The following is a 25,714-nucleotide window of genomic DNA, read 5'->3' as shown; positions in this document are numbered from 1 at the left end:
GGGTTCCCGAGTCCAGGCGTGGCCTGGGGAGGTTGGGGGGGATGGCGTGGCCACACACCTCCCCCCCACTTCTGAGAGGTCCTGAGGTCCCGTGCCAGCCGCCCCGGGCAAGGGTGTGCGCAGCCACAGGCCGTCCTGGAGAATTGACTGACTGTAGCGGAGGGAGGGTGGCCAGACTTGTAGGTCGTGCCATCCAGGCGCATCTGACTGAGGTGTCCCCCCCCCCGCTCCCCCGGGGAACCCATCAGTGATTAAGAATGCGCACGTAGATTTCCAGAATAGGCTAGGATTCTCAGATTCATCCTGCTTTGTATAATCAAGTCACGTGGCCATCTGGGGGACACTAGACATTCACGGGGGATTTTGACTCTTGCAAGATTATCCCAGGGACGCCTTTCAAAATGGTGTCCGAAGCCTTTGTCTTTATTCAAATAGAATTCATTCATTCGTGCTTCATGCGGGTCTCACACAGCAGAGGGGACGCAGAAGCAGAGTGAGTGCTGTGGCCTCCCAGAGCTAACGTTCTCTTGGAGAAATCAGGCTGGAGGCAGGACAGCATGTGATTTGTTGGGTCCATAAGGAAAGTAGGGAGAGAGGGTGGGGTTAGGGATGTTACCGTAGCAGGCACCTGTCCCTGCCGATTTGGTGACATTCGAGCAGGGAGCCAAACGAAGTGAGGGATCAAGCCTGGTGAGCATCTAGGTTTGGGCCTCCCAGGTGAGGGGACAGCAGGTGCAAAGGCCCTGAGGTCGGGAAGAGGGAAAGAACTTCCGGAAAAGGGTCCACAGAGCTAGCGAGGACCTGTCGTATGAGGCCTTGAGGGCATTGTGAGCACACGAAGAGCTAAGAGGCTTTTGCAGGGCGTTGAAGAGAGTCCTGACTTCTAAAATCATTCTGAGGGCTAACTGAGGGGTAGGCTCCCCGAGGGCAGAGTTGGGACACAGGGGACCTGGTGGAATGATGCCGATTACCATAAATGTGGAAGCGCTGAGAAGGTCAGGCGGAGGTGTGTGTGTTCTGAACGGGGCGTGCGTGGCGTTGGGTGTACCCACACTTGCGGGCCCACCGGCCTCCACGGAGTAGGGGGGTGGCTGCTGGGGCACAAGGGAGGAGGGAGGGAGCTGCTGGGGAGGGAGACCGAGCTCTGTGGCTGGTTGAACGTGCCATTCAGCCACGACCGCGGTGGTGAAGCCTGGAGGGGGCCTGAGGCCGCCCCCCGAGCTGGGTTTGGACCTGGGAGGTTCCGTTCTGAGGGGGCCCTCGGTGAGCTGGGTTTGGGGTTTCTTGTCCAGCTGAGCAGGAACCCGGCCGTGTCTCCTTGTGCTGTGAGGGGGCTCAGCGCCTTGGCCATGTGACCCCGTGGCTCCTTAGAGTTTTTTCCCCGGGGCAGAGGGAGACACGTACAACATTCCCTGCCTCTCTCTGGCAAGGCAGGTGATGCATGGTTCCTCACATCACCTCCCTCGTGTTTTTGGTTTGTGTGTTTGATTGCGGGCCCGTTAAAAGACGTACGTACATAGGAAAATGGTAATAAAATCGCGAATAATTTAAAAACAGTAAGATGGGGAGATGTAGACAATAAATGGGGCAAATGGCATCGCGTCTAGCGGATACAATAACACGTGACAACAGTGTCATGTGCAGGAAGGAAGCTTCACGAACTCGAACTCGTTACAAAGCGGATCAGAGCACTGAGCCGTTCAGCCCAACACGACTTTTCTGACCCAAGCAGGGACTGATTCTGGGGGCGTGCTCCTTGAGCTCCGGCAACTTGAATGTGGAACTCGGGGACGATGACTGCAGATCTGAGGCAGCGCATGAGTCACTGGAGAAGCTTGCAGGCCTGTGGGGAGGAGGGTGGAGTGAGAAGGGTGGAGAGGACCGTTTTCCTGGAGGCGCAGGTGAGGGGAGGGTGCTCAGGGAGCAGGAGCCACAGAGCGCCGGGCGCGCCCGAGAGGCAGCAGGTCCGCGTGTGGTCACTGACTCACGTTGGGGTGCAGGTGAGTGACAGGCCCGGAATGGCAGGTGGAAACCGGGTCGTGGGGGGGCTCTGAATGCCGGGGCAGGGAGGTCAAACTTCGCGGATTTAAAAGCAGGAAGCAACACCAGGGAGTTTTGAGCTGGGCAGTGACCTGACGTCGATGGGACAGCCTTGAGACAAAAGGGCGCTTCTGTAAGGGACAGCAGGAGGAATCGGGCATCCCACAGCCGCCGGCAGCACGGGCCCGGTGCACTCTGGGCCTGGAGAGAGGTGGTTAGCAAGGCTAGGGAGAACTCGAGGCATTTTGTCCATGCTGCCTCCTGGAGTTTTACCCGCCCTCTAGAGCATCACTCGCCCTCTAGAGCATCACCCACCCCCTAGAGCATCACTCGCCCCCCTAGAGCATCACCTGCTTCCTGGAGCATCACCCGCTTCCTGGAGCTTCACCGCCTCCTAGAACATCACCCGCCTTCTGGAGCATCACCCGCCTCCTGGGCAGGTTACTCCAGCAATCTCTCCATGCCTGGCTCTGGAATGAGTGGAGATGCGGAGCTTCTCTGGGAACCCTCACCCTGATGGTATCTGGTCAGGGAAGGTTCCAGGTTCCAGGAAGAGAGAGTCTGCCAGGCTTGTCCAGCGAGGGCCGGCTGCCCTCTTTGCTGTCAGGACATGTCCAAGGATGGTCTCCCATTGTCTCTGAAGAAAACTTGCCATTCTGGGCTTTACACAGGGCATTGAGCGCCACGGGACAAGCGTCCCTCTTCCCGGGAAGGGGTAGCATGAACGACTGCGTTGATAACTCGGTGAGCACGCAATGCTTCTGGCTGCCCGGGAACCTCGCTCTGGTGCCTCGACTGAATTCACTCTGGCTGATGAGTGCTGGGCTTGTCAGGATGTACAGTCAGTGGCTTATCTCTTCCTTGAATGGCACCCTCTCTGGGGGTATCTTTGTTTTTAAAAAGGACTGCAGATCTCTTTATGTAACTGCTAACATGCCTTTGTGTCTCTGCTGGTTCAGGGTAAAAAACTAGGTCCCCCATCAACAGTAAACAAAAACAATGATCCATCTCCAGAAATCCCAGTGACGTCCTGAACTGCTTTCTCCTCTGCTCACCCCTAAGCCCGGATTCACCTCCTCCTCCCTCCCTCCCCCCCCCCCCCCCCCCCCCCGCCGCTGCCTTCTCGGTGGTGATAGCGAATGCAGGAATCTGACCACTCGTAAACGTTTATCTCCAGTTCCATCTATCTGCCAGCCCGCAGATTCTCCCGAGCGCTCGCTGGGAAGCCGTGCCCTGTCCTGCAGGCACCTCAGGGGAGCTGCTGGCTCTCCCTCTCCCTGCCCTGCATGAAATCAGCCCCTCCGACGAGCACCACCAAGTCGCCCTGCAGGACTTTGTGGGGGTGTTGGGCAGATGCCCCCTGCCGATCGCCACGTGCACCTGCTCCCCCCCCCCCCACCCCGAGCCCTCTGCAGCCTGTCCATTACCACACTGTCAGTAACGGCATCGCTGCTTCCGTTTTGCTCATCTGTGGCCAGGTGTCCTCCATCAGAAAGCTTCTGTGACTTCCCGTGGTCTCCAAGGTCAACCCCATTGCCACCTGGGCTGCCTTCTCTCTCCTCACTTCGCCGGTCCCCAGCGCTCAGGTAGCCCCCGGCTGCCGACCCTTCCTCGGCCTCCAGACCCTCCGGCATGTCCCCTACTCTGGCTAGCTTTCCGGGCCTCCCCCAGGCAGCTAATCGGGCTGGAATCTCAGTGTTATAGCGCGGGGGGCCCCCCCCAGCCCGCCTCGGGGTCCTCGGGCACAGGGCCACGCCAGCGTGAGAGCGAAGACCTCGCCCTCCCCCTCCCCACCCCGTTCACCCAGTGCCCTGGGCAGCTCTGCAGTGTGGGGGAGGGGGGGCCCTCATGGGACGAGCCGGGTGCCAGTCAGATTTCACCGCCAGCTGGCTTTGGCCGTGTCTGGTCTGTCTGTCTGGCTGCTGTATCTCCAGGAGACACTGTCAGACCTAGAATCTTGGGTGGTTAATTTGCAGGTCTACCCGGCAAGCACAGGTCATGGTCTCAGAACTGTCCTGAAGCTCCCCCCGCACCCCCCCCCCGCCGCTGCCTGTCCTCTCCGATCCCCTCCCCCCAGCCCCACACACGAGGTCCCATTTTCTCTGTTCCTGCCAGTAGGTGAGACCCGTCTTTTGGACCCAAAGGATTCTCACATCCTCTCGTCTCAGTGATGGATCTTATCATCACGCTTCTTTTCTGAAGCCAGGCTGCTCCAGGGGTGGCCTCTGCTTGTATCCCGGGGCCCGCGGGCTCCCCCATGCACGTGGCCACGTCTTGCCTGGTGGGCACAGAGCCGCCTCTGGCCTGGTGACCGGCCTCCGCGGCCAGCTCCGCTCCCCCTTCTCGCCAAGAGCATTCCGGTGAGGAGCGTGGCGCCACGTTCGGTGGTTGAGAAGGAAAGAAGGAAAGAAATCCTCCCCGGGGCCGCGGTGAACCCCTGTTCCCTGTTCCAAGCGCCTTACACGGATTCTCATATTCAGTCTCCCCACACACCAGTGAGGGGCAGTGCTGTCTTGGCCCCGCGTCACAGGTGCATCAACTGAGGCCACCGACTTAAACGCTGAACACAAGACGTCCCCGCGGACGGCAGAGCTTGGACGCAAACCTGCGTGTGTTCGCTGCACGGTTGGCACTGAGCCCCCGGGAGGCTGCGTGCGGAGCCTGGGGGAAGGTAGAGGCGGACGGGCTAGGTCACCCCACCCCCCTGCCGCTGCAGGAGGCGGTGTTGGGGCCATGCGGGTCCCTCTCATTGGTGAAGGCCACTCATCTGAGCCAGAAGCCGTATTCCCAGCTGTCCTTGAAGGGCGCAGCCAGGGAGCCAGGGACCGGAGACCCTTCACACGAGCCGTGTTGAAACAGAGTGCAGTTCTCCTGCCCTCGGGTCCCTCCGTGCCCCGACAGGTGCGGCCAGCTATGGCGTGTCCTGTCCGCCCGTTTCCGGGGAAGAGCATGGGGTATTTGCCGCTTTGAGGTTGGCTCCTGGCTGTTCCTTTCCCCTCCGTGGGCTGGCAAGGGTCATCCCACAGCTGATCACGTCACCATCTCCTGAGAGAGCCCCCCAGATGCCTTTGTGCCCCTTCCGGAAAGAAACAGGCCCGAGAGTGGCTCTGGAGGCTCAGTGACACCGTCTGGGTACATATACCAGCTTCAGGGGCACACGTTCCGCAAAGGCCTCATGCGCAGAAGTGGCGACGTGTGTATCTTACTTAGGACTGTCGGTTGTTGGGGATCCAGGGAGGGTTTTAGGGGAGCATGGGCAGGCAGGGAGCAGCCCCCCCAGCCCCCCCCGAGGCGGGGCCACAAGAGGTGCTGTGCTGAGTGCTGCTTTCCGGAGTATCCAGCATCGCGGCCGGGGCTGTGCCTCTAATGGGACCAGCCATTGTCTGGGCACACGGACTTATTTCTTCTGCCCTGAACCCCGGAACCGGCCACGTGGAGTCTACAGATCCCGTTTGTCCCCCTCTTCGTGATGAACAGGCCGGCCAGGTGCTAGAACAAACTTCACAAGCCCCTTTGTACCCCAGGAAGAGAACAGCAGGCCAGGATGTGCTGCCCGGCTCTGTGCGCCCACACAGCGGGTGAGATGGGCACAGGGTGCTCACAGGATCCGGGGAGTGGGCCCCCCCTCGCTCTCTCGGGCCAGGAAGAATGTCCTGGGTCTGTCTTGACTGGAATGGCCCTGGAAGAAAGAGGACTCCCACTTCCCACAAAATTCCTGTCCAACCTATGTCGCGCTTGCTCAAGGGAAATTCCTTTTTTTTTTTTTTTTTTCCCCTTTTCCCCCACTTTCAGGAAGAAGCACATCGCCCAGTTGACCCGTGTGCGGCATGGTTGCCTGAGGAGAGCTTCAGCGAGCGCTGGGATACCTGGAGGAGGGGATATGACACGTTAGCGGTCCCCCCAGGAAGAAAGTTCGAGATGGCAGCTCAGCGGATCCGAGCGGCCAACTCCGGCGGCCTCCCTCGGTGCAAGTCCGAGGGGACCCTGATTGACCTGACCGAAGGGTTTTCGGAAGCGAGCTTTAATGATGTCAAAGGTGAGCGCTCCCAGGAGACACAACTGTGGCTGAGGGGGCAGATTTGCAAGTGCTCTGAGACCCAAGGACTTCTCTGCCTTCAAGGCTGTCAAGGCCCCATTCAGATGTTAAGTTTTAGCTCTCTAAACTTCCTGATGACACATTCAGCCCTGGGACAATAACCATTTGTTTTGTTTTGTTGGTGGGCTGGGAGGTTATGAATCCCCCGTTGGTTATGAAACTTCTTCATACAGAATATGTTTGTCTTTTCTCCTCTCGTTGAGTTTGGGTGACCTTAAGGTAGGGACCTGGGTCACACAGGGAGTATGTTAATCCTTGTGGGCCCTCCGGGTTCCGTCACACTGTGCCGCGCCAGCTCGAGAGCAGTCACAGGAGAGAGTAAGCCATGGATGTGGCTGTGTTCCAATAAAACTTTATTTACAAAAACAGCAAAGGGGCCGTTGTTCGCTGACCCCTGGTTTAGAGGTGGCCCCAGGGTCAATCACCCTGAGCCTCTGGGTTCCTCTCACAGACACTTACAACTGGGTCAGTGAGATGGATGGGTCATTTTCTTCCTAGAAGTCCACCTTGACCTTACTAGGTGCTTACTGGTGTCATGGGTTACATCCTCATCATCCATCGTTAGGCGCCTTCCCTACAGCGTTTACCACAACGTGTTGAGGTTACCCACTGGGCCGTCCAGAATACAAGCTGAGCAGTGGGAGAGGACCTTTACCCTTGTATCTTTAACTTGGCACAAAGTCAGTGCTAAGTGAATAGTTCTTGAACCAAACTGCTGTCTCCTGGGTCACACTGTGGCCCTCTTCCCTGATGTCCTAACAACCGTATGTCCCCCATTTGTCTCTTCCTAATCCCTTCTCCCTTCACTGTATCCTCAGTTGCTTCCTGTCTCTGCTTTATGCTGGGAGCCTTGAGCACTGCTTTAAATGTTCCTCCAACAAACATACTGGCGAAAGAAATCATGAGATTTTATTAATAACAGTAACAGAGTTACCAGGTAGTTTTATAAATAATGGAACCATTTATTTTTCATAGCCCAGTAATGGGCATTGTTTTCTTACTTTATAGCCTAGCTGATCATGGTTAAAGTTGGAAAACGTGAGCATAAATTGGGTTCGGGCCGGGTTCTCGAAATGAGAGAGCTGAATTTTTAAAAATTATGATAATGATCTGAGAGGCACCAGGGTCCTAAACCCCCCGATTGTGGGAAAAAGATAAAGGAGACATCCTGGGATGTGACCTGGGGCTGGTCCGCTGGGGGGGAGCCCCAAACCCATTTCCCAAGGGCAGCGGGTGGCCTCCCCTGCGTCCCCACGGTAGACAGGTGGGAATGTATTCCAGCCAAAGTGTTCTCTGTGAAGTCCTCTGCCCCCTGATAAATGTTCTGCCCGTATAAGAACCGAGGCGGAGGGGTAAGAAATGTATTATTCAGTGCACTGAACTTCCCGACACACAGGGATTTTTTTTTTTTTTTTTGTATGGAAATCAAGGATAGCTGTGAATCTGAGCAGCGCTCCCCAGAATTCATTAAGATGGGATTCGATAGGGATTCTCCTGCGTTTGATTGGATAGACGCCCCACCAGGTGTCCCTGGGTGCTCTGTGACAGTTGACTGATGGAGGGACCCGTCTGGCAGGAGCTCATACCACAGTCCATTTCCACGGAAGGATCGCCATTTCCCATTGGATGAGCCTGATCCTTGAGTGAAATATGTTACTGCTTCTCTGCTAAGGGGAGTGCTTGGAATTTTAAGTGAAACCATTTTTATTCTTCAGTCTGCTGAAACCAAAGTGATAATTTGCATTGATACGTTCTCTTAGGCTATATACAAAGCCTGCTTAATAGCTTTGGTTTTTAATTTTAAAAATATCACTCTAAGGGAATTGTTCTGGGGAACATAATAGGGATATAACTTCTGAGGGACTCTAACAAGATTTTAATAGCTGGCACGCGCTCTAATTTTCATTTGGTTTTAATTTTTATGTGACATTTGCATTAGACGTGTCAAGGAAACACACAGTGGTTTCTACTGCAGGAGACGGTGGCTGGAAAACAAAGCAAGAGAGGTCTGCTGTTGTCCCCCGACCCCAGCCTGACCCGTCCCCTGTGTCCCCACCTCTCCCTCGGGGTCCTTCTCTTTTACTTGAATGTGTTTATTCACTCCCCTCCCTTCACTGTGAAGTGATTTCTCCTTGGGGTGATTTTATAGCAGGGCACAGCCACGGAGAACTCTGGCTTTGCCTTTGGCCGACACCTTGACCCCAGAACATGACTATGGCCTCTCTGGTGTGTGCATACCGGAGGAGCATTCATTCCACGAATATTTGCCGAACACCTGCTATGTGGCAGGCTGCCTTCCCGGGAATACCACTGTGAGCAAGACACCCTAAGAAGGCTCCCACCCCAATAGGGCGATGCAGCACCCCCCCCCCCACTAAAATATTCGTAGTATATTGGTTAATGATAAGTGCTACGGAGAAAATAAAATTAGGAGGGGTGGCGGCGATGTCTCCTTTAACATAACAGTCTGTGTGTCCTTAGGCATCATTATGCTAAGCACATCATCAGAACGTTATCTCCACCAGAGCCCGTTGAGAGAGTATCTCGGGCTCCTGAGGTCTGGACGGAAGCCCGTGCCCAGTGAACCCAGAGCCAGATTCTCCCCACCGCCCCACATGGAGGGCGGGAGGCGACGGCCTTCACCGCCCAGATGAGCTTTCTACCAAGCTTCTCTCTCTAACTTGGTTCGTGGAAACAAACAGAAACTTCCGGCTTTATTTCCCCAGACTTTGCTAAGGAAATACAATTCCATTTCCATTATTTCTTTTCAAAGGAAAGGGAAACTGGCAGACGCTGTTTTTTTGGAGGGCCAGTTTGGTAGAATAGAACGCTTCTTGACTTAATCGTATATTAGAGAAGATGTGGGTGTAGGTTCCACTAAAAATACGGTCCTTAACGTTTTTTACAGGAAGCCAGAATATCCCTAAACCCTGTGAAACAAGGCACAGCTGGGGTGGGGGCTATCTTTTCTTTCACAAGGCGCTTTCCTCCTCCTCTGGATGTGCTTTGTCACGTATGGGTGGGAGAGAAGACAGGTGTTTCATCGTCCGATATTTTTCAAAACACACACCCCTTGTTGAGCTGACTTTCGTGGTTCCCACTGCTGCCTCCATCGGGAGCACACATAGTTGAACGCCGTGAACCCGAAATTAGCTCGAGTCGCTGTTGAACGAGTTGGGGGTTTTTCAGACTTAAACACTTGCTCGGAGATGACATGAATGACAGTGGACATAAACCTTTCATTTTCAAGACATGCGGGAGAGCCCCTTTCCAAGCTGTCATTTTGAATGATCATTTAAAGGAGGCTGGAAGGCACCGGCCTCAAAAGTCTTACTTTATTTATTTTTTTAAGTGTATTTATCTTAAGAGAGAGAGAGAGAGCGAGAGAGAGCATGAGCAGGGAGGAGGCAGAGAGACAGAATCCCAAGCAGGCTCCATGCTGTCAGCCCAGAGCCCGACACGGGGCTCGAACCCACGAAGCGTGAGATCATGACCCGAGCCGAAGTCAGACGCTTAACCGCCTGAGCCACCCAGGCGCCCTTCCAAAGTCTTATTTTGATGAAGAGTGGGTTCAGCTTGGAAACGTAAGAGACGGGTCTGCTTGTCAGGGAACCTTCCCCCCATTCCCGTGTTCTGCGTTCAAGGCAGAGCGTGGGACCAGCTCACGAACTCAGATCCTATTCCAGGCTCTTCGTGTCCCGTCCCTGGCTACAGGCCGTGGGTCACCCCACTCAGAATGTGACAGGTTTTAAGCCAGTCACTTTCAGCTTCTCTCTCGACCCAGTGGCAGCTCCGGGTAAGTCAGTTACATAAGGAAAACTCTGGCCAAAATCCGATGGCATCGGGGGCGCCCGGCTGGCCCAGTCGGTGGAGCCTGCGACTCTTGATCTCGGGGGTTGTGAGTTCGAGCCCCACGTTGGGTGCAGAGGTGACTTAAAAATAAAATCTTTAGAGCTTAAAAAAGGTTTAAAAACAACATGGCGTTTCAAAAGCGATCCCGGGGAAACGGGGGAATATGAGCCCTCCCGCCCAGTGGGCTGGGACAGCAGTGCCGGCCCTCGGGAGCACAGCGGAGTTCCCTGGGACTTCCTTCTGGCACAGCCGCCTGTCACCCAGAGCGCTCTCCCTCCTCCCTGGTTCCGGCCAGTGCTCCGCGGCGCCCGTGGGCCTCGCCCTCACCCCCTGTTTCTTTGTGTTTTATGCAGTGCCTTCCCCCAGTGCCTTGCTCGTAGACAATCCCACACCGTTCGGGAATGCAAAGGAAGTGATCGCAATCAAGGACTACCACCCAGCCAACTTCACCACCCTCAAGTTCTCCAAGGGCGACCACCTCTACGTCCTGGACGCGTCCGGCGGGGAGTGGTGGTACGCCCACAGCACCACGGAGATGGGCTACATCCCGTCCTCCTACGTGCAGCCCTTGAACTACCGGGACTCCACCCTGAGCGACAGCGGGGTGATCGACCATCTTCCAGACAGCCCAGACGAGGTGGCCAAGGAGCTAGACCTGCTCGGGGAATGGACAGAGGACAAGGGACCGAGCAAGACCTACAGCAATAACCCCTTCTGGAACGGGGCCCAGACAAACCCGTTTCTGAACGGGAACGCGCCGGCGATGCCCAGCTTGGACGAGCTGACCCCCAGAAGCACCGTGGATTTGCTCCTTTTTGATACGGGCACGTCTTCGTTCACCGAATCCAGCTCCGCGACCACCAACAGCGTCGGCAACATCTTTGACGAGCTGCCGGCCGCAGGCCGCCTCCAGGCCGAGGCGCCGGGCAAGCGGGACAACCCCTTCTTCAGAAGCAAGCGCTCCTACAGCCTGTCGGAGCTCTCCGTCCTCCAGGCCAAGTCCGACGCCCCCGACTCCTCGGGCTTCTTCACGGGCCTGAAATCCCCGGCCCCGGAGCAGTTCCAGAGCCGGGAGGACTTCCGCGCCGCCTGGCTGAGCCACCGGAAGCTGGCCCGGTCTTGCCACGATCTGGACCTGCTGGGCCAGAGCCCCGGGTGGGGCCAGACCCAGGCGGTGGAGACGAGCATCGCGTGCAAGCTGGACAGCTCCGGGGGCGCCGTGCAGCTGCCCGACAGCGGCATCAGCATCCACGTGCCCGAGGGCCACGTGGCCCCAGGGGAGACGCAGCAGATCTCCATGAAAGCCCTGCTGGACCCCCCGTTGGAGCTCAACAGCGACAGGTGCAGCAGCGTCAGCCCGGTGCTGGAGGTGAAGGTGAGCACCCTGGAGGTGAAAACCTTCATCATCGTGGAGATGAAAGTGTCGGCCGAGGTGAAAAACGACATCTTTAGCAAAAGCACGGTGGGTCTCCAGTGCCTGAGGAGCGACTTGAAGGAGGGGCCCTATGTCCCCATCCCACTCACCTACAGCTATGGGGACACGGTCCAGGTGCAGCTGGACAACCTGGAGCCCTGTATGTACCTGGCCGTTGTGGCCCACGGCCCCAACATTCTCTACCCTTCCACGGTGTGGGACTTCATCCACAAAAAGATCACCGTGGGCCTCTACGGGCCCAAACACATTCACCCATCCTTCAAGACCGTGGTGACCATTTTTGGGCACGACTGTGCCCCGAAGACGCTGCTGGTCAGCGAGGTCACCCGCCAGGCCCCCAGCCCTGCCCCCGTGGCCCTGCAGCTCTGGGGTAAGCACCAGTTCGTCTTGTCCAGGCCCCAGGATCTCCACGTCTGCATGTTTTCCAACATGACCAACTACGAGGTCAAGGCCAGCGAGCAGGCCAAGGTGGTGAGGGGGTTCCAGATGAAGCTGGGCAAGGTGAGCCGCCTCATCTTCCCCATCACCTGCCAGAACCCCGGCGAGCTGTCCGACTTCACCCTGCGGGTTCAGGTGAAGGGCGACCAGGAGGCCATCCTGACGCAGTTTTGCGTGCAGACTCCCCAGCCGCCCCCCAAAAGTGCCATCAAGCCCTCCGGGCAAAGGCGGTTTCTCAAGAAGAACGAGGTCGGGAAGATCATCCTGTCCCCGTTTGCTGCCACCGCCAAATACCCGACCTTTCAGGACCGCCCGGTGTCCAGCCTCAAGTTCGGCAAGTTGCTCAAGACCGTGGTGCGGCAAAGCAAGAACCACTACCTGCTGGAGTACAAGAAGGGGGACAGCGTCGCGCTGCTCAGCGAGGAGAAGATCCGGCTGAAGGGGCAGCTGTGGACCAAGGAGTGGTACATCGGCTACCACCAGGGCAAGGTCGGCCTCGTGCACGCCAAGAACGTGCTGGTGGTGGGCAGGGCCCGGCCGAGCCTCCTCTCGGGGCCCGAGCTGAGCACCTCGGTGCTGCTAGAGCAGATCCTGCGACCCTGTAAGTTCCTCACCTACATCTACGCCTCGGTCAGGACCTTGCTCATGGAGAACGTCAGCAGCTGGCGCTCCTTCGCCGATGCCCTGGGCTACGGCAACCTGCCGCTCACCTTCTTCTGCCGGGCCGAGCTGGACAGTGAGCCCGAGCGGGTGGCATCCGTTCTGGAAAAGCTCAAGGAGGATTGTAACAACACGGAGAACAAAGAGCGAAAGTCCTTCCAGAAGGAGCTCGTGATGGTAAGTGCCCGGCAGGGGCTGGAGGGGGGGCCAAGTCCAGTCTTGCCGCCTTTCCCCCCGCCCCCGCCCCCGCCCCCGCCCCGCACACTCGGGCGTGGGTTCGGTGAATCGCTGGACCGGCATCTGGGCTCACCTCCGCTCCCCGAAATACACGCACGCGCACCTGGAGATGGGCGTTTGGGTTGGGACCCCCAGACGGCTCAGGGTCCAGCGTGGAGAGCCCCGTTCAGGCGGCTTCCCGCTGGGCTGGCGAGCCCCTTGGAGGCCTCAGGCGGGTCTCCCGGGTGCCCGGTGGGCGTGGGGGCGCAGGGAGGCTCGCGCTCCAGCCCCCTCTGCTCCGATCTCTTGGGAGAAGGTGCAGGTTTCATCAGGTTCCCCGCAGGATCTGTGCCGCCCCGAAGTCTAACTTGATCGAGGCGTCTTCCTTTGCCTCCTCTGTGTGTGTGTGTGTGTGTGTGTGTGTGTGTGTGAGAGTAGGGATTGAGGAGGGCCTCTGGGAACTGCGATCTGAGAAGGGGGGGGGGGGGGGTTGGTGTCACACTACAGGATACGCCCGGGCCGCCGGGTGAGGGGGAAAGCATTCGCTGGACTGCTGAGCGAACACGGCCTCCCCGGCCCGGGTTCCCCACCCGCTCTCAACAGTTCATCTGCTCCCGGTGGCCTGTCTTGGAGAAGCTGACTTGGAGGAACTCGATAACGCCCTCCTCTTGGCGTCCGCCTCGTTTCCGTGGGGGACGTCCTCTCGATGGGGAGAGCCTGCTTCGTTCACCTCCCCCCCGCCACCCCATCTTCCCAGTAGGACGCATCCCCGGGGCTGTTCCTCTGGAAACCCTTGTGATTTTCCACTGGAAGCCCCTTGGTGTTCCTTCCTTGCTCCGTCAGGCTCCACACAGCCTTCTCGCCTCCCGACTTGTGTACGAAGTGAGTCTCGGCGGCCCTAGGATTTCTGCCGCCCGACCCGGCACCTGCCATGCTGTGTGAGCGCCTCTGGGAATGGCCGAGCCGGGTGTGTGTGCTGAGGTCTGTCCGTGTCGCACACGCCTCTCGGGAGCCGGAGATACCCAGTCCGCGGGGCACAGCCACCGCGGCGGGGAGCGGGCGTTGCAGCCTGATGGCGCCCCCAGGAATGTAAAATGCCAGGCGCGTGCCACACAGTGAGAGCCAAACCTCGTCCAGAAGAAGGGACGGGAACCGAAGGTGTCGATCTTGGCAGCCCGGAGGCTGGGGGCGCTGGTGGTGGCAGCTTCCGCGGGAGGATGAGGGATGGTCGTGGCTGGGGAGGGCCCGAGGCAGCAGGGGGACGGCACGTGGGCCCTGGGCATGGCCGTCACAGCAGTGGGACACCTCTCCCTTCAGGGCATCTGCCCCCTCGCTGGCCCGGCCTGGAATCCTCCCCGGAGCTGCGTTGAGCCCTCGAGGCCCTCTCCCCTCCACGGACCTCGAGCACCGGGCAGGGGCGCGTGTCCCTCTCTCGCGGGGCCTCAAGCTGGGATTCGCCGCGGGTTCTAGAATCAGGTGCTCTCATGGCACATGAACAGAGTTGATTGTTCCTTCATGGCCGCCTAAGAAAACACTCCCCCCGAGTGGGCGGAGGTGGAGAGCGGCCCTTCCCAGCTGTGGAAAAATAAAGACCGAGGAGGCGGCTTGTTCATCCCGGTCCTTCATGTCAGGCCTTTTCAGACTTAAGCGAAGCTCTTTCTGCCCCGCTTGGGGGACTTCTCTGACAGCACAGGTTTTCGGGGGGACGTCCCTGGGCTCGTTTGTGGGAGCGATGGGGGGGTCTCTTGCGCCCCTGGGTGGGAAGGCTGGCACAGCAAGGTCTGCTCGGAGGCTTGCGGGGTTTCCCTCGCCCGGGCCCTGGGCTGAATCCGTCACCATCTTGGGAGCGGGCAGATCTGAACGTGGGCGAAACCTCCAGAAACCCCAGGCTGCTTTGTCCCAGCACGCAGAGGAGTCCTGAAAACCGGGATTCCTTTCTCCCGCCGCTCGCACCACTGAGCAGTGGTATTCTGCAGTCTCGGCCTCGGGTGAGCCGGCCCTCCGGCTGTCACAGCACGGCCACCACGACCCACCCCGGCCACCGAGTCGTGTCCCACCCCCTCGCATTCTGAAGATGGTTTTCTGTTCGGTTATGCGTCCGTGGTCTGGAAACTGAGTAAACGAATTGGAAAGAGGGGAGGTTTGAGACGGTAGGTTTGCGGGGAGATGGGAAGGAGCCCGGAACGAAATGAGAACCGGGCGGTTCCGTCCTGCCCACCGTCGAGTGGGGTCCGGGCCCTGCCTCAGGCCTGGAGCTCTGCCCGCAACGTCGGGTGGAAGGCTGTCACGTCCCTGGGGAACCAGCCCGGAGGCCGTGCTGGCAGACCTTTCCCGCGAAGCGACCCGGGGCCCGGGGTCACTGTACTTCGTCGCCCCAGACCCTGGGCTTCACTGGGCTTTCTCCCACCCACAGTGGCCTCGTTTACTCGTGTTCCGGTTTCTTCTGATTGTCCGCATCGGATATAAACGCCGCGAGAGAAAGGACCCTGGCCCCCGGGACACAGTCCGCTACTTGAGGAGATGCACGAGTGAATGAGAGCAGACCTCGGCCCGGGCTGAGGACCTGAAGGGGTGCCGCCCACGCGGCCAGCCCGCGCCCCGGCCCCGCTTCTTTGATTCCGTGTCCTTGCTGTTGCTTCGGTGCGGGTTTTCAATATCAGCTCCTCCGAGGGCCGTCTTGCACAACCACGTGGGCTCCTTGGTGCGCCTGCCTCCGTCTGCCCTTTCTCACCCACACGGTGCGTGACCACCGTCAGAGAATGCCCCGTCTGTCCCCGGCTCACCGAGCTCTGCAGGAGAAGCCGGGACGGCCCGTGACAGAGGATGGCCAGCCCGTCGACGGCCCACCCCGGACCTTATTGAACGTGGTGGTGAGGGGCACTGCCGGGCTGCTGTCGGGAAGGGGCGTGACTGGCACTGACCGAGGAGGGTAGGCCGGGTGGACAGAGCCCCCGGGGCCCAGAATGAAAGGGCCGCCACAGAGCGTTGGTACTCGATATTCACGAAGCGTGTCTTTGCCGCCTCCTGTGGGCTTAGGGGCGATGCTGGGTGCTGGGCTGCCCAAGAACACGGGTCTTTGACTTGAAGAAGGCACGGAGTGAAGAGTCACAGCGCAGGACTTACTTGTCTCGAGCCCCGAAGAGAAGGGCCCCCCGGCGGATCAGGGAACGGCGAACAGGGTTGGGGCAGGGTGGATCCTGATACGGGCAGGAAGCACGGAAGCCCACCTGATGAGGGAGGGGCTGTCAGGTTGGGGGTACCGCGCGGGCAAGGACCGGGGTGCGCGAGGGCATACGTAGATGGGGTCTGATCAGAGGCTGGGGTGATAGAGGATGGCGGTATGTGGGGTGTGGAGCCCCCTGTACCAGATAATGCTTGTGCTTTATTCTGTAGGCATTGGGGGGGGGGTGTTACGTGTTTTAGGGGAGGAGAAGGGGAGTCAGGCTGGATCCAGATGTGTCCCTGGACTTTGGATTCCAAGTGGGTCCCTGCTCCTCGCCACGTCTCCCAGTCTCCGAGCCACCCAGAGGCAGCGGTCAGTGGAGAGCCCCAACCCTGAGTGTCCTTCCTTCCGATGATCAGGACGCCTGGGGGTGGGGGACCTAATTTTCGTACTCCTCTCCGGGTAGATTTGTGTGAAGGAAACAAATGAGTAATTCTGACACTGATTCCCCGGGCCACGCCCCCTCTGTCTGGTTTTCACACCTGGCTGTCCACAGCCCCAGGGTGCGCCCCGCAGCCGGGCCTGTGGTTGCTGGTCTGCCGCGCTCTCCCTCCTCCTCTGGCGGGTAGGCGTCGTGTGGCTGGTGGGTCCCAGGGCCTGCGGTCACTCTCTCACTGCATCGTTGGTGACAGGCTCTGTCTTCCTGCACATCAGTGTCAACCTTCAGAGCGCGGGGGGTGTTGTTTTTTTCCTGAATGAAAATAGTCCTCACTGATTTTTGTTTGTCTGTAAACACAGCCTGTGTTTCTTTTCTGCACCGAAATTTTACATGCGTGAAGGACAGAAGCAGAAGGCGGAGGGGTCCCCGGCCCCATCGCCCGTCGTCAACCTCTTTGAGCGGTTTGGGGCGTAGACGCTGCGGCTGTTTATAAATTCCGTGGGGTTGGCCGAGGGGCTGTCCCCTCCTCTGCGATGCCCCGTGGAGAGCGTGCGGGCAGCCCTGGGCGCATGCCTGCTGCTTCCCGGGTCTGTGGAAGGGCCGGGTGCTGGTGCCTCCTTGTCCGTGTGGCTCTGCACGCCTGTCCACACTGAGATGTCCCAGGGGCTCTGCACGCCTGTCCACACTGCGATGTCCCAGGGGCTCTGCACACCTATCCACAGATGTTCCAGGACACTAAGCCGTGGGCCCTTCCTGAGCTCGAGGAGCCATCCGTCGGCGATGTCGCGAGCGTCACTGGGGGGGGGGGGGGGGCGGGGCACAGCTGTGAGTGGCAGGTGCTGTTACCGTGGTGGCTGACCGCACGGTGCGTACCCCTCCTCACTTTCATCGACCTTGGGCTCCGTGTCGGGATTCTTGCCCTCTGGGGGGACAAACCACGGCCGGCTCTTTGCCGTCAGCATGTTGAGGTTCTTTACCGCTGCTTCTGGTCCACTTTGTGCAAAACACGTATCTGAGTGTGTTTGTACCAGGAACTGTGACGACACTGAAGGAGAGGGCTTGGCTCACGCGGTGGCCCTGAGTAGATCTGGGGGGCCGAGTGTGTGCTTGGAGGGTGGCACACGGAACCCCGAGGTTTTTGTTCCGCGACATGCTTCCGATAGGAGAAGTCACGTCTCGTGTCCGGGAATCCCTCGCAAACAAGACACAGGGTCTGTCCTCATGGCGGGGAGGGAAGGGCCGTCGAGGACAGGGGCAGGCCTCCCTGGAGGGACCGAGGCCAGCGCTCAGAGCTCGTTGCTGGAGCCGCCAGGGTGGCCGGGGGTCACTGGTGGCGGCTATGGCTGGGGTCGTTTGAGTCCGGGTGCGGGCTCTTTGGAGAAGGTTCTCTGAGAAGAGAAACTTACTCTAGGACACAAATCGAGGGAGGGGCGGCTGTTTCCAGGAGTGAGGTGGGGTGGGATAAACCCCCCAGAGCCTTGGACGCTGATGGAAGTCACGGGGAAAATCGCGAGGTGGGGGCAGATGGGGGCTGGATGGGATGGCGATTCTCTGCGACTCGGCAGAAAAGCCTCCTTATCGCCCCAGACAGGAGGCAGGTAGCGAACCAGTGTGCATTTAGGCAGGTTCCCGGGGCTCCAGCGCCCCCAAAGCAGGGGCTCCCCTGCCCGCCGCTCATGGGGGAGCGCGGCCCTTCTGGTGTTTGCACATCTCAGGAAGAGAAGCACGCGCGGGATTCACGTACAGCAAAACCAAAATGCCACCTCATTATGTGTTCCTAAGAGTGTCTCCCCAAACAGCGCTTGGCAGACCGGCTCCTGTGAAGGAAGTCGCGCTGGACCGAGCTGTGCCCGGCGGTTCCCACACGTTTCTGCTGCTTTCCCTCCACGCCGGTGGATTCGGGTGGCTGTGGCAGAGACCGCGTGGCCCGCGGAGCCACGTGTGGCCCTCTGTCCACCAGGTTTGGCCACCTGGCTGAAATTCGAGTTCGCTCTGAGATTGCAGCCGGAATCAGCATCGTTTTGAATGGGGTTTTCTGGGATGACGTGTGTGTGTGTGTGTGTGTGTGCATGTGTGTGTGTGTGTGTGTGTGAAAATTGAGGAGGAAGCTACAGGGAAAGGTGTCAGAGCCTCCTATGGTGAAGCTCTCTACTACCCAGCTCTGGTGGCACCCAAAATGTGCCCTTAAAAAAGTGTCTAAACTGCCCCTTGGTGGTGGTGTGGCAGTTTTGTGACGCTTGAAGCCGGTGTGGCTCGATCAAAGTTGTGTCACCGGAGCTGAAGTTGAGAAAGGAAGGCACCTCCGTCCCTGTGCTCCCCGCACTCCACGGGATGGAGCCCCCGCCCTTGCCCAGCGCCCCTGGGGACAGAGGCGCGACTCTGACACGTTCTGTTACCTGGAAAATGAGGTCGCCTCCAGAGCCGGGCGGCTGAGTGAGTGCACAGACACACACTTGCTTTGTGTGAGTGGAAGCTGAGTGGGGACACTGGGGGGCCGACCGTCCAGCTCTGTGAATAGCCCATTTGCTGAAATACATAAGTAGTTGAAATGAAGCGCAATCCAGACCCGTGTTTTATCGGGTTCCGTTCCTGACGTCGAGTAGCAAGTGTCCGCAGAACCGCGGAGGCCGTTCGTTGGCCTGAGCGCCACGAAATGTGACCCTGCCTCCATCTCTGTCACCCCGAGCGGTGGGACCCCGGACAAGCCACCTGGCGTCCCCGGGTGTCTGGATCGGAGCAGAGGACAGGCAGGCGGGTCTGGCTCTGACGCTCAGTCGGTGTGGGGGCCTCTCCGTCACTCTCTCGGCTTCATCTGCAAAATGGGGTGAGCTCAGCCCCTGCTTCACGGGGGTTCTGAGGAGCGGATGAGCCCATGCCTGGCTCACAGTAAGTCTCAGTAGTAGTGGCCTACTGCGAAACAAAACAAACCGGAAAAGGACCACGGGATCCTTGAGGACCATGGGATCCTCAAGCTGCCTTCTGGCTAACCACAGGTGCAGCTAGTTGCCAGCCTTGGGACCCAGGACAGCACCAGATTGACCCATCACCCCTGTTTTCAGTTGCAGAGCTTGGGGCGCCTGGGTGACTCAGTCAGCTGACCGTCCGACTCTCGGTTTTGGTTCAGGTCATGCTCTCGCAGTCTGTGAGTTCGAGCCCCACGTCAGTGCGGAGCCTGATTATGATTCTCTCTCTCCCTCTCTCTCTGCCCCTCCAACGCTCACGTTCTCTCTCTCTCTCTCTCTCAAAATAAATAAATAAACTTTAAAAAAAATTGCAGAGCTTGACCTGCTGGGGCATCCAGCTAATGCATTCAGGAAATTGCCAAAAAAAAAGTCACTAATCGTCCGTACTGTTAAACTCCCCCAACACAAATGTGAAATGTAGATGAGGGTTCTCTGTCTCGATTAGCTGCGCCCTTTATTTTTTTGTTGTTTATTTTTAAAATTTTTTTAATGTTTACCTATTTTGGGGAGACAGAGAGAGAGAGAGACAGAGTGTGAGCAGGGAAAGGGCAGAGAGAGAGGGAGACACAGAATCCGAAGCAGGCTCCAGGCTCCGAGCCGTCAGCACAGAGCCCGACGCGGGGCTCGAACTCACCGGCCACGAGATCATGACCTGAGCTGAAGTCGGACGCTCAACCGACTGAGCCCCCCAGGCGCCCCTAGCTGCGCCCTTTAAAGTTAGCGACCCGGCAGACCGTAGCCGCACTCATCCAAGGCCACCCGCCATCCTCACAAAATACGGACAGAGTTCTCGAACGAGCCACGTGTTCGGCTCAGTCGGGAAGGGGCTGCTTCCTTTGTTGTTCTTAACGTGCTCTTCGGAGTCTGGAATTGTTAACAGCAGGGGCTGGCATGGAGCATGGAGGGACAGGACGAACACCAGGTGCCTTTCTGCCTGTAGCCTCCCCAACCCCATGCTCACCTGAGGAACCATCTCCAGGGTGCTCCCACTTTTCCCACTGTCAGGGTGTAGTCCGAGAGGGTGCTGGGCGGCAGAGGCCGCGTGGATGGTGCCAGGCCCGCGTGCACCCAGCAGCCGTCACGAAACGTGGGTGGCAGGACTTCTGCATCTCCCCGTGTGCAGACGCGCGGGCCTGCTGGTTTGCGCCGGCTGATGTGATTTTCTTTAAGACCCCAGCCCGGGGTCGCACAGAACACACCGTGTTGGAAGCCGGCTTGATCCCGCCCCTTTCCTAGATGGGGAAGCAAGTCCCGGGTGGCCACCAGCTGGTCCAGGGCCCGCCTCTGTCGCCTTGCCTCCTTCCCGCCCAGGGTGGCGGGCATTCCTTGCCCTCCTGAGTCCCTCCGGACTCCTGTCCTGAAAACACACTAGAAAGTTCCTGCAGCTTAGGCAAGGGAGCAGTCCTGTCGGTTCCAGAAAGTATTCTGATGGTGCTTCCTTGGGTTCAGCCTCCGGCCTCCCCGTTCTCCTTTTCCTCCACACGAGGCCTTCACTTTGCCCCCCAAACCCGAGAGCCCAGATGTCCGGGTGAGCTGCGGGCCCCAATCTGAGCCCTCTGCCTGCGGAGCTCTGCATCCGGCCGAGGCCCGCGGCACCTAACGTCAGCCCGGCTCTAGGTCCGGTCCCCTAAGCCCCGGGCGTGTGTTCTGTCTCCCCGAAGCATCGCCCTCTCCAGCCATCCCGAGGGTGCAGAAACGGGGCCAGCAGCGCTCACCTGCCCTCCCGCCGGGAGTCAGCATCCCGGGGCCGCTGAGACAAAGTGCCACAGACCGGGTGGCCCGGGACAACAAAAGCTTATTCTCTCCCAGCGCTGGAGGTGTTCGCGGGCCTGGGTCCTCCGGGAGCTGCGAGGGAGGGGCTGCCTCTGGTTGCTCTGACAGCAGTCCTTGGCTCTCGCTGCCTGTGGCCGCCTCTCCCCCGTCTCTGCCTCTGTCCTTCCGACGTGGACATGTCTCTCCTGATAGAGACAACCGGTCACTGGCTGAGGGGCGGCCCTCGTCTTCCGTGACCTGGTTTTAACTAATTCACGTCTGCAAAGCCGCCGTTTCGAAACGCGGTCATTGTGAGGTTCCGGCTGCGCCTGAACTTGGTGGGAGAGCACAGTCAAGCCCAGGCCACCCCGCAAGCCATTGCTCTCGCTCCGTCCCGTGCCGCAGCCACGCTGGGGTTCGGGGGGCACTTACTAGGCTTAAAACTTTTCGGGGGAAAAGAGTGCACCGCCTCCGCGTGGAGCTCTGCCTGAGACCAGAGCCAGCCCTCTGACCTGCCCGGTGCTCTGCTCCTTTGTCCTCAGGCCTTACTGAAAATGGACTGCCAGGGCCTGGTGGTCAGACTCATCCAGGACTTTGTGCTCCTGACCACGGCGGTGGAGGTGGCCCAGCGCTGGAGGGAGCTGGCCGAGAAGCTCGCCAAGGTGTCCAAGCAACAGATGGACGCCTACGAGTCTCCCCACCGGGACAGGAACGGGGTCGTGGACAGCGAGGTGAGCGTGGGCCGTGACACACAGTCACGGCGACATCCACCCGATAGTGCGTTCGTGGGGATAAGCGAGTCAATGCGGGAAAGCACGTGGCGGGCTCTCCCTGCGTGGGGCAGGCCCCATCCCTCCCGGGACAGTTGGTTCTGACCGTGGCAGGGCCGCTGTGCCCAGAGGAGGGAAGTCAGAGCGGCCTGAGCAGAAATGCCCGCCCCTGCACATCCTGATCTTAAATTACCTTCCGTCGGACTGAGAAACTTGACCTCCCGTGTGAACAGAGCCCTTTGTGGCCGCTTGTGGTCGGGCTCCATCCGGGTCTGTGTTGGATGGGTACCCGGTATGTTGTGTAACTTCGGCCACAGCCGGTGGGGTTCCTGCTCACAGGTCCTTTGTGTCCTCCCTTGTTCGCTTTAAGCTTCCGGAAAGATGGGTCAGGCCCGGGAGACCCGGGAAGCAGGAAGTCCCCAAGAATAAGGGCGTCCTTTATTAACGCAGCGAGTTTCTAAAGAAATGGCCCACACGGAAAACGCCACAGGGGTTGTAAGGAGAGAAATCCTTCCTGTTGGCCCAGACGCGATTTGCCACTTAACCGGCTCTCGCACGAAACACGTTCCTCCCTCAGTGTGCTGGTCCCAGGCAGAGGCCGCCCCCCCTGCTTCCCCGGGCTTCTCACTCTCAAAAGAAAAGCCTAAGTACTGAGCCCAGGAGCTGCGGGTAACAGGATCGAATCAATAGGATCCAATCTCTTTGCTGTCCCCTAATCCTTTCTTCTCCCTCCCTCCTTTTATTTTGGACTCCGCCACCCAGGCCATGTGGAAACCCGCCTATGACTTTTTACTGACGTGGAGCCACCAGATCGGGGACAGCTACCGGGACGTCATCCAGGAGCTGCACCTAGGCCTGGACAAAATGAAAAACCCCATCACCAAGCGCTGGAAACACCTCACGGGGACTCTGATCCTGGTGAACTCCTTGGACATCCTGAGGGCAGCGGCCTTCAGTCCCGTGGACCATGATGACTTTGTCATTTGAGCGGGTTCCCTCCCGTCCGCTGCTGCTCTGGGGCATGCACCCGCCGCCCCCCGTCTGTCCCAGATGCCCGTGCAGTCACCTGGGGGGAGGCGGGAGGGGCCGGCTGCTCGGACACACCCAGGGTGCCCCTCGGCTGGACCCGCGCCCGAGGACCAAGCACAGACAATGCTCCGCCGTCCTCCTCCGTTGAGGGGGGAGAGGGGGTGCTGAAGAGAATTTCTACCACAGGTCGTCGCCAACCAAAACAGCTTTCTATTTGTTAGGTATAAATTTAAATTTAAAATCATTTTTTTTTTTTTTTTTTTTTAGTATGGGGGGGAGGCCTATGAGACAGGTGGTATCTAATTTTTTTAATGGACCAGAAAAGTTTAAAAAAAAAAACAAAACAAAACACCTTCATAGGGGCGGATGCTGTTGAGGTTTTTATGTTCTAGAGAGACCTTTTTAAATTATGTTACGGATGTATATATGTATTTAAAGGCGATTCCCAGCCTCACTTTGCATTTGAACACTTAGCACGGAGAGACGCTTGCTCAAGTGTTGGACCTCTTTTGCTCTGTCCTTGTGAAAAGGGTGAATCCAATAGGAAATGTGGTTTTTCGGTAGCTGAGTCTAGCTCTTGCCCGTCCTTTCTGGGAACGTCCTGGGCCCTGCTGTCCCCTCTGAACTCCCGTTCTCTTCTGTACCTTTGCCCTGTGTCACAGTAAACGATCAGCGGGAGCGCTTGTGACCCTTCTGTGAGCCTCAGTGGGCAAAGGAAAATCCTACACGAGCCAGCAGGTGCCCTCGAGGTGACAGGCCGCTGGGAGCTGGCGTTCGCTGTGGCCCCCACCTGCGTGCGGTCGGTCGCTCAAGAGAACGGTGCCACGTGCAATGCGGTGGTCCCTGCAGCTCTCAGATGCCATTACCCTGGGGGCAGGGGACGGCTTCCGGCAGGGCTCCAGGCCTCTCTGCTCCGTGGGAGAGACTTCACCACAAGGGACCCCTGTGCTCGTGTGTGTGCAGACGTGCCTGCCGTCACTGGGCAAACTCCGCTCCGTTCCATGTGACGTGAACCCCGCTCCCTTCCCGGTGCACCCATGTCCCCCAGGAAAACACAGCGTAAGGGACACCTTTTTTTTTTGTTTTTGTACAATTAGAGATTATCCGAGCAGGATGTATGTTTTCTACAAATGAAAACGTGCCCCGCCTGGAACCGGAGGCAGAATGCTGCCCGCCTTGACGGTTGTAGATCGGCGTGGCCGTGTGCGGGCGAGCGGTGTCGGGCCCCTGATCGCACCGTGGTTGCACCCAGCTCAGAAGGGAGGAAGGGGCAGGACTGAAGAATTGGAATTATGTGGCACACGGAGAGAAACAGTTCCTGGGAGTGGGTCAGCACCCGCGCTGGGCGGTCTGGGGTTCCTGGACCTCGTTCTCTGAATCTGCTGTTTTGAAACACGTCATGTTGATCACTGGGTGTAATCAGCCTACGATCCCTATCGGGCTGAAACATTCTTATGTACCTATCGACTCAGATACTGAAGACCAACTGGCTAGGAAAAAAAAAAAGAGAAGCACCTAGAAAAACTACGTTTTTTATGCTGCAAGAAGCAGGACCCGCAGTTCCCCAATGATCACACGAAATAACCTTAAATTCTGCTTCCCCTGTCCACCCTCACTCTTCCCAGAGATTGTCTCTCACCTTCTCCCCAAAGAAGAGACAAACCCAGATGCACCTTAAACCGTGGATGTTTTTCCTCAGGGGCTTGAAGTAGTTTCCTATGCAACATGTCTGTAGCACAAATTGAATTCTACAAAAGTTGCAGTAAATTTTATTTGCATATTTTAACCTATTAGTGTGCGTGTGTGTTTCTGTACCCATCCAGGCTTTAAATTTTGTTTAATGTTTTTTCATTTTTGACAGAGAGAAAGCAGGGGAGGGGCAGAGAGAGGGAGACACAGAATCCGAAGCGGGCTCCAGGCTCCGAGCTGTCAGCACAGCACAGAGCCCGACGCGGGGCTCGAACCCACGAACCGCAAATTCACGACCTGAGCTGAAGTCGGACGCTTAACCGACTGAGCCACCCAGGCACCCCTACCCCACCAGACTTTTAAAAAACAATAAAACCTAGTGTTTTATCTGTGCATAGAATAATGGCTCCCTCCTTCAAGAGCCACCCCAGGATGACAGTGTGACAGTTGGCTTAGCACGTTACTTTTATATTCTTACTGAATATTCTCCAGGCCGGTCCAAGAAGTTCAGTTAAAACCTCTATTTCTTTATTGATGTTAATTTCAACGCTTGTAGTAATAGTAATTTGCATATGAAGTGAGGGTATTTGCAGGTGTTTTTGAGGACCAAATATTCAGGAAAAGAATTTGGTTGAAAAACATTCTAATTTCCCAAGAAGAAGACCATTTTGTCCATGATAAATTCCCGCCTTGGTCCTCGCTTGACCGCCACGCCGTCATGTCACATGGGGCCCATGTCAAATCGCTTGTGATCACCGAGCCCCCACCTCTGTGCCACCTGGTGCAGCAGCCAAGCCCAGGCTTGGTCCTGGGACCTTCCCACCAGGGGTCACCAGATCCCAGCACCCTGCGATCTCCCAACCATTGCTACTGTCCTGACCGGACCACAACCTTTGCCTTCTGTCCTTCTGCTCCCCTTACTACTTACTACTTGGCACCCTCCCATCTGGTCCACGGCCCGCTCTCCCCTCCTGCTTCCCGCCATACGGTCAACTCCGGGCTCACCCTCACCCTTGGCTGTGCCTCCCACGCGCTTGTCCCCGGCTGAGCTCCCTCGACCATCGCCTACACCCACAACTCCCTGCCTTTGAGCTGTTCCCCCAAGCTGGCACACCTCTCCTTTCTACAAGGAGCCACACTGAGCTCCTTAAGGGCATCCAGTGTCTAAACTC

The 25,714-nt window shown here is 58.1% G+C and overlaps 1 protein-coding gene across 5 annotated transcripts in view; it reads left to right on the top strand.

Moving 5' to 3' along the window:
* SH3BP4 (SH3 domain binding protein 4) overlaps positions 1 to 24,639 on the top strand; it is an 85,956-nt gene extending 61,317 nt beyond the window's left edge. For 3 of the 5 annotated variants that reach the window (XM_019445489.2, XM_053903442.1, XM_053903447.1), the window contains exons 2-5: positions 5,833 to 6,076; positions 10,342 to 12,698; positions 21,597 to 21,785; positions 22,587 to 24,639. In XM_019445489.2, coding sequence (XP_019301034.1) covers positions 5,959 to 6,076; positions 10,342 to 12,698; positions 21,597 to 21,785; positions 22,587 to 22,811 — 2,889 coding nt within the window. In that variant the 5' untranslated portion in view covers positions 5,833 to 5,958 and the 3' untranslated portion in view covers positions 22,812 to 24,639. Of the gene's footprint in view, positions 1 to 1,660; positions 2,001 to 5,832; positions 6,077 to 10,341; positions 12,699 to 15,150; positions 16,554 to 21,596; positions 21,786 to 22,586 lie in introns of those variants that run through there. The other 2 variants (XM_053903449.1, XM_019445485.2) reach the window with 2 other exon arrangements.
* Positions 24,640 to 25,714: the final 1,075 nt, after the last annotated feature.

The sequence above is a fragment of the Panthera pardus genome, unplaced genomic scaffold (genome assembly GCF_024362965.1).
Source record: "Panthera pardus isolate Hobbes unplaced genomic scaffold, ASM2436296v1 HiC_scaffold_10, whole genome shotgun sequence".
Taxonomy (NCBI): domain Eukaryota; kingdom Metazoa; phylum Chordata; class Mammalia; order Carnivora; family Felidae; genus Panthera; species Panthera pardus.
This window is presented reverse-complemented; position numbering and strand designations above follow the sequence as displayed.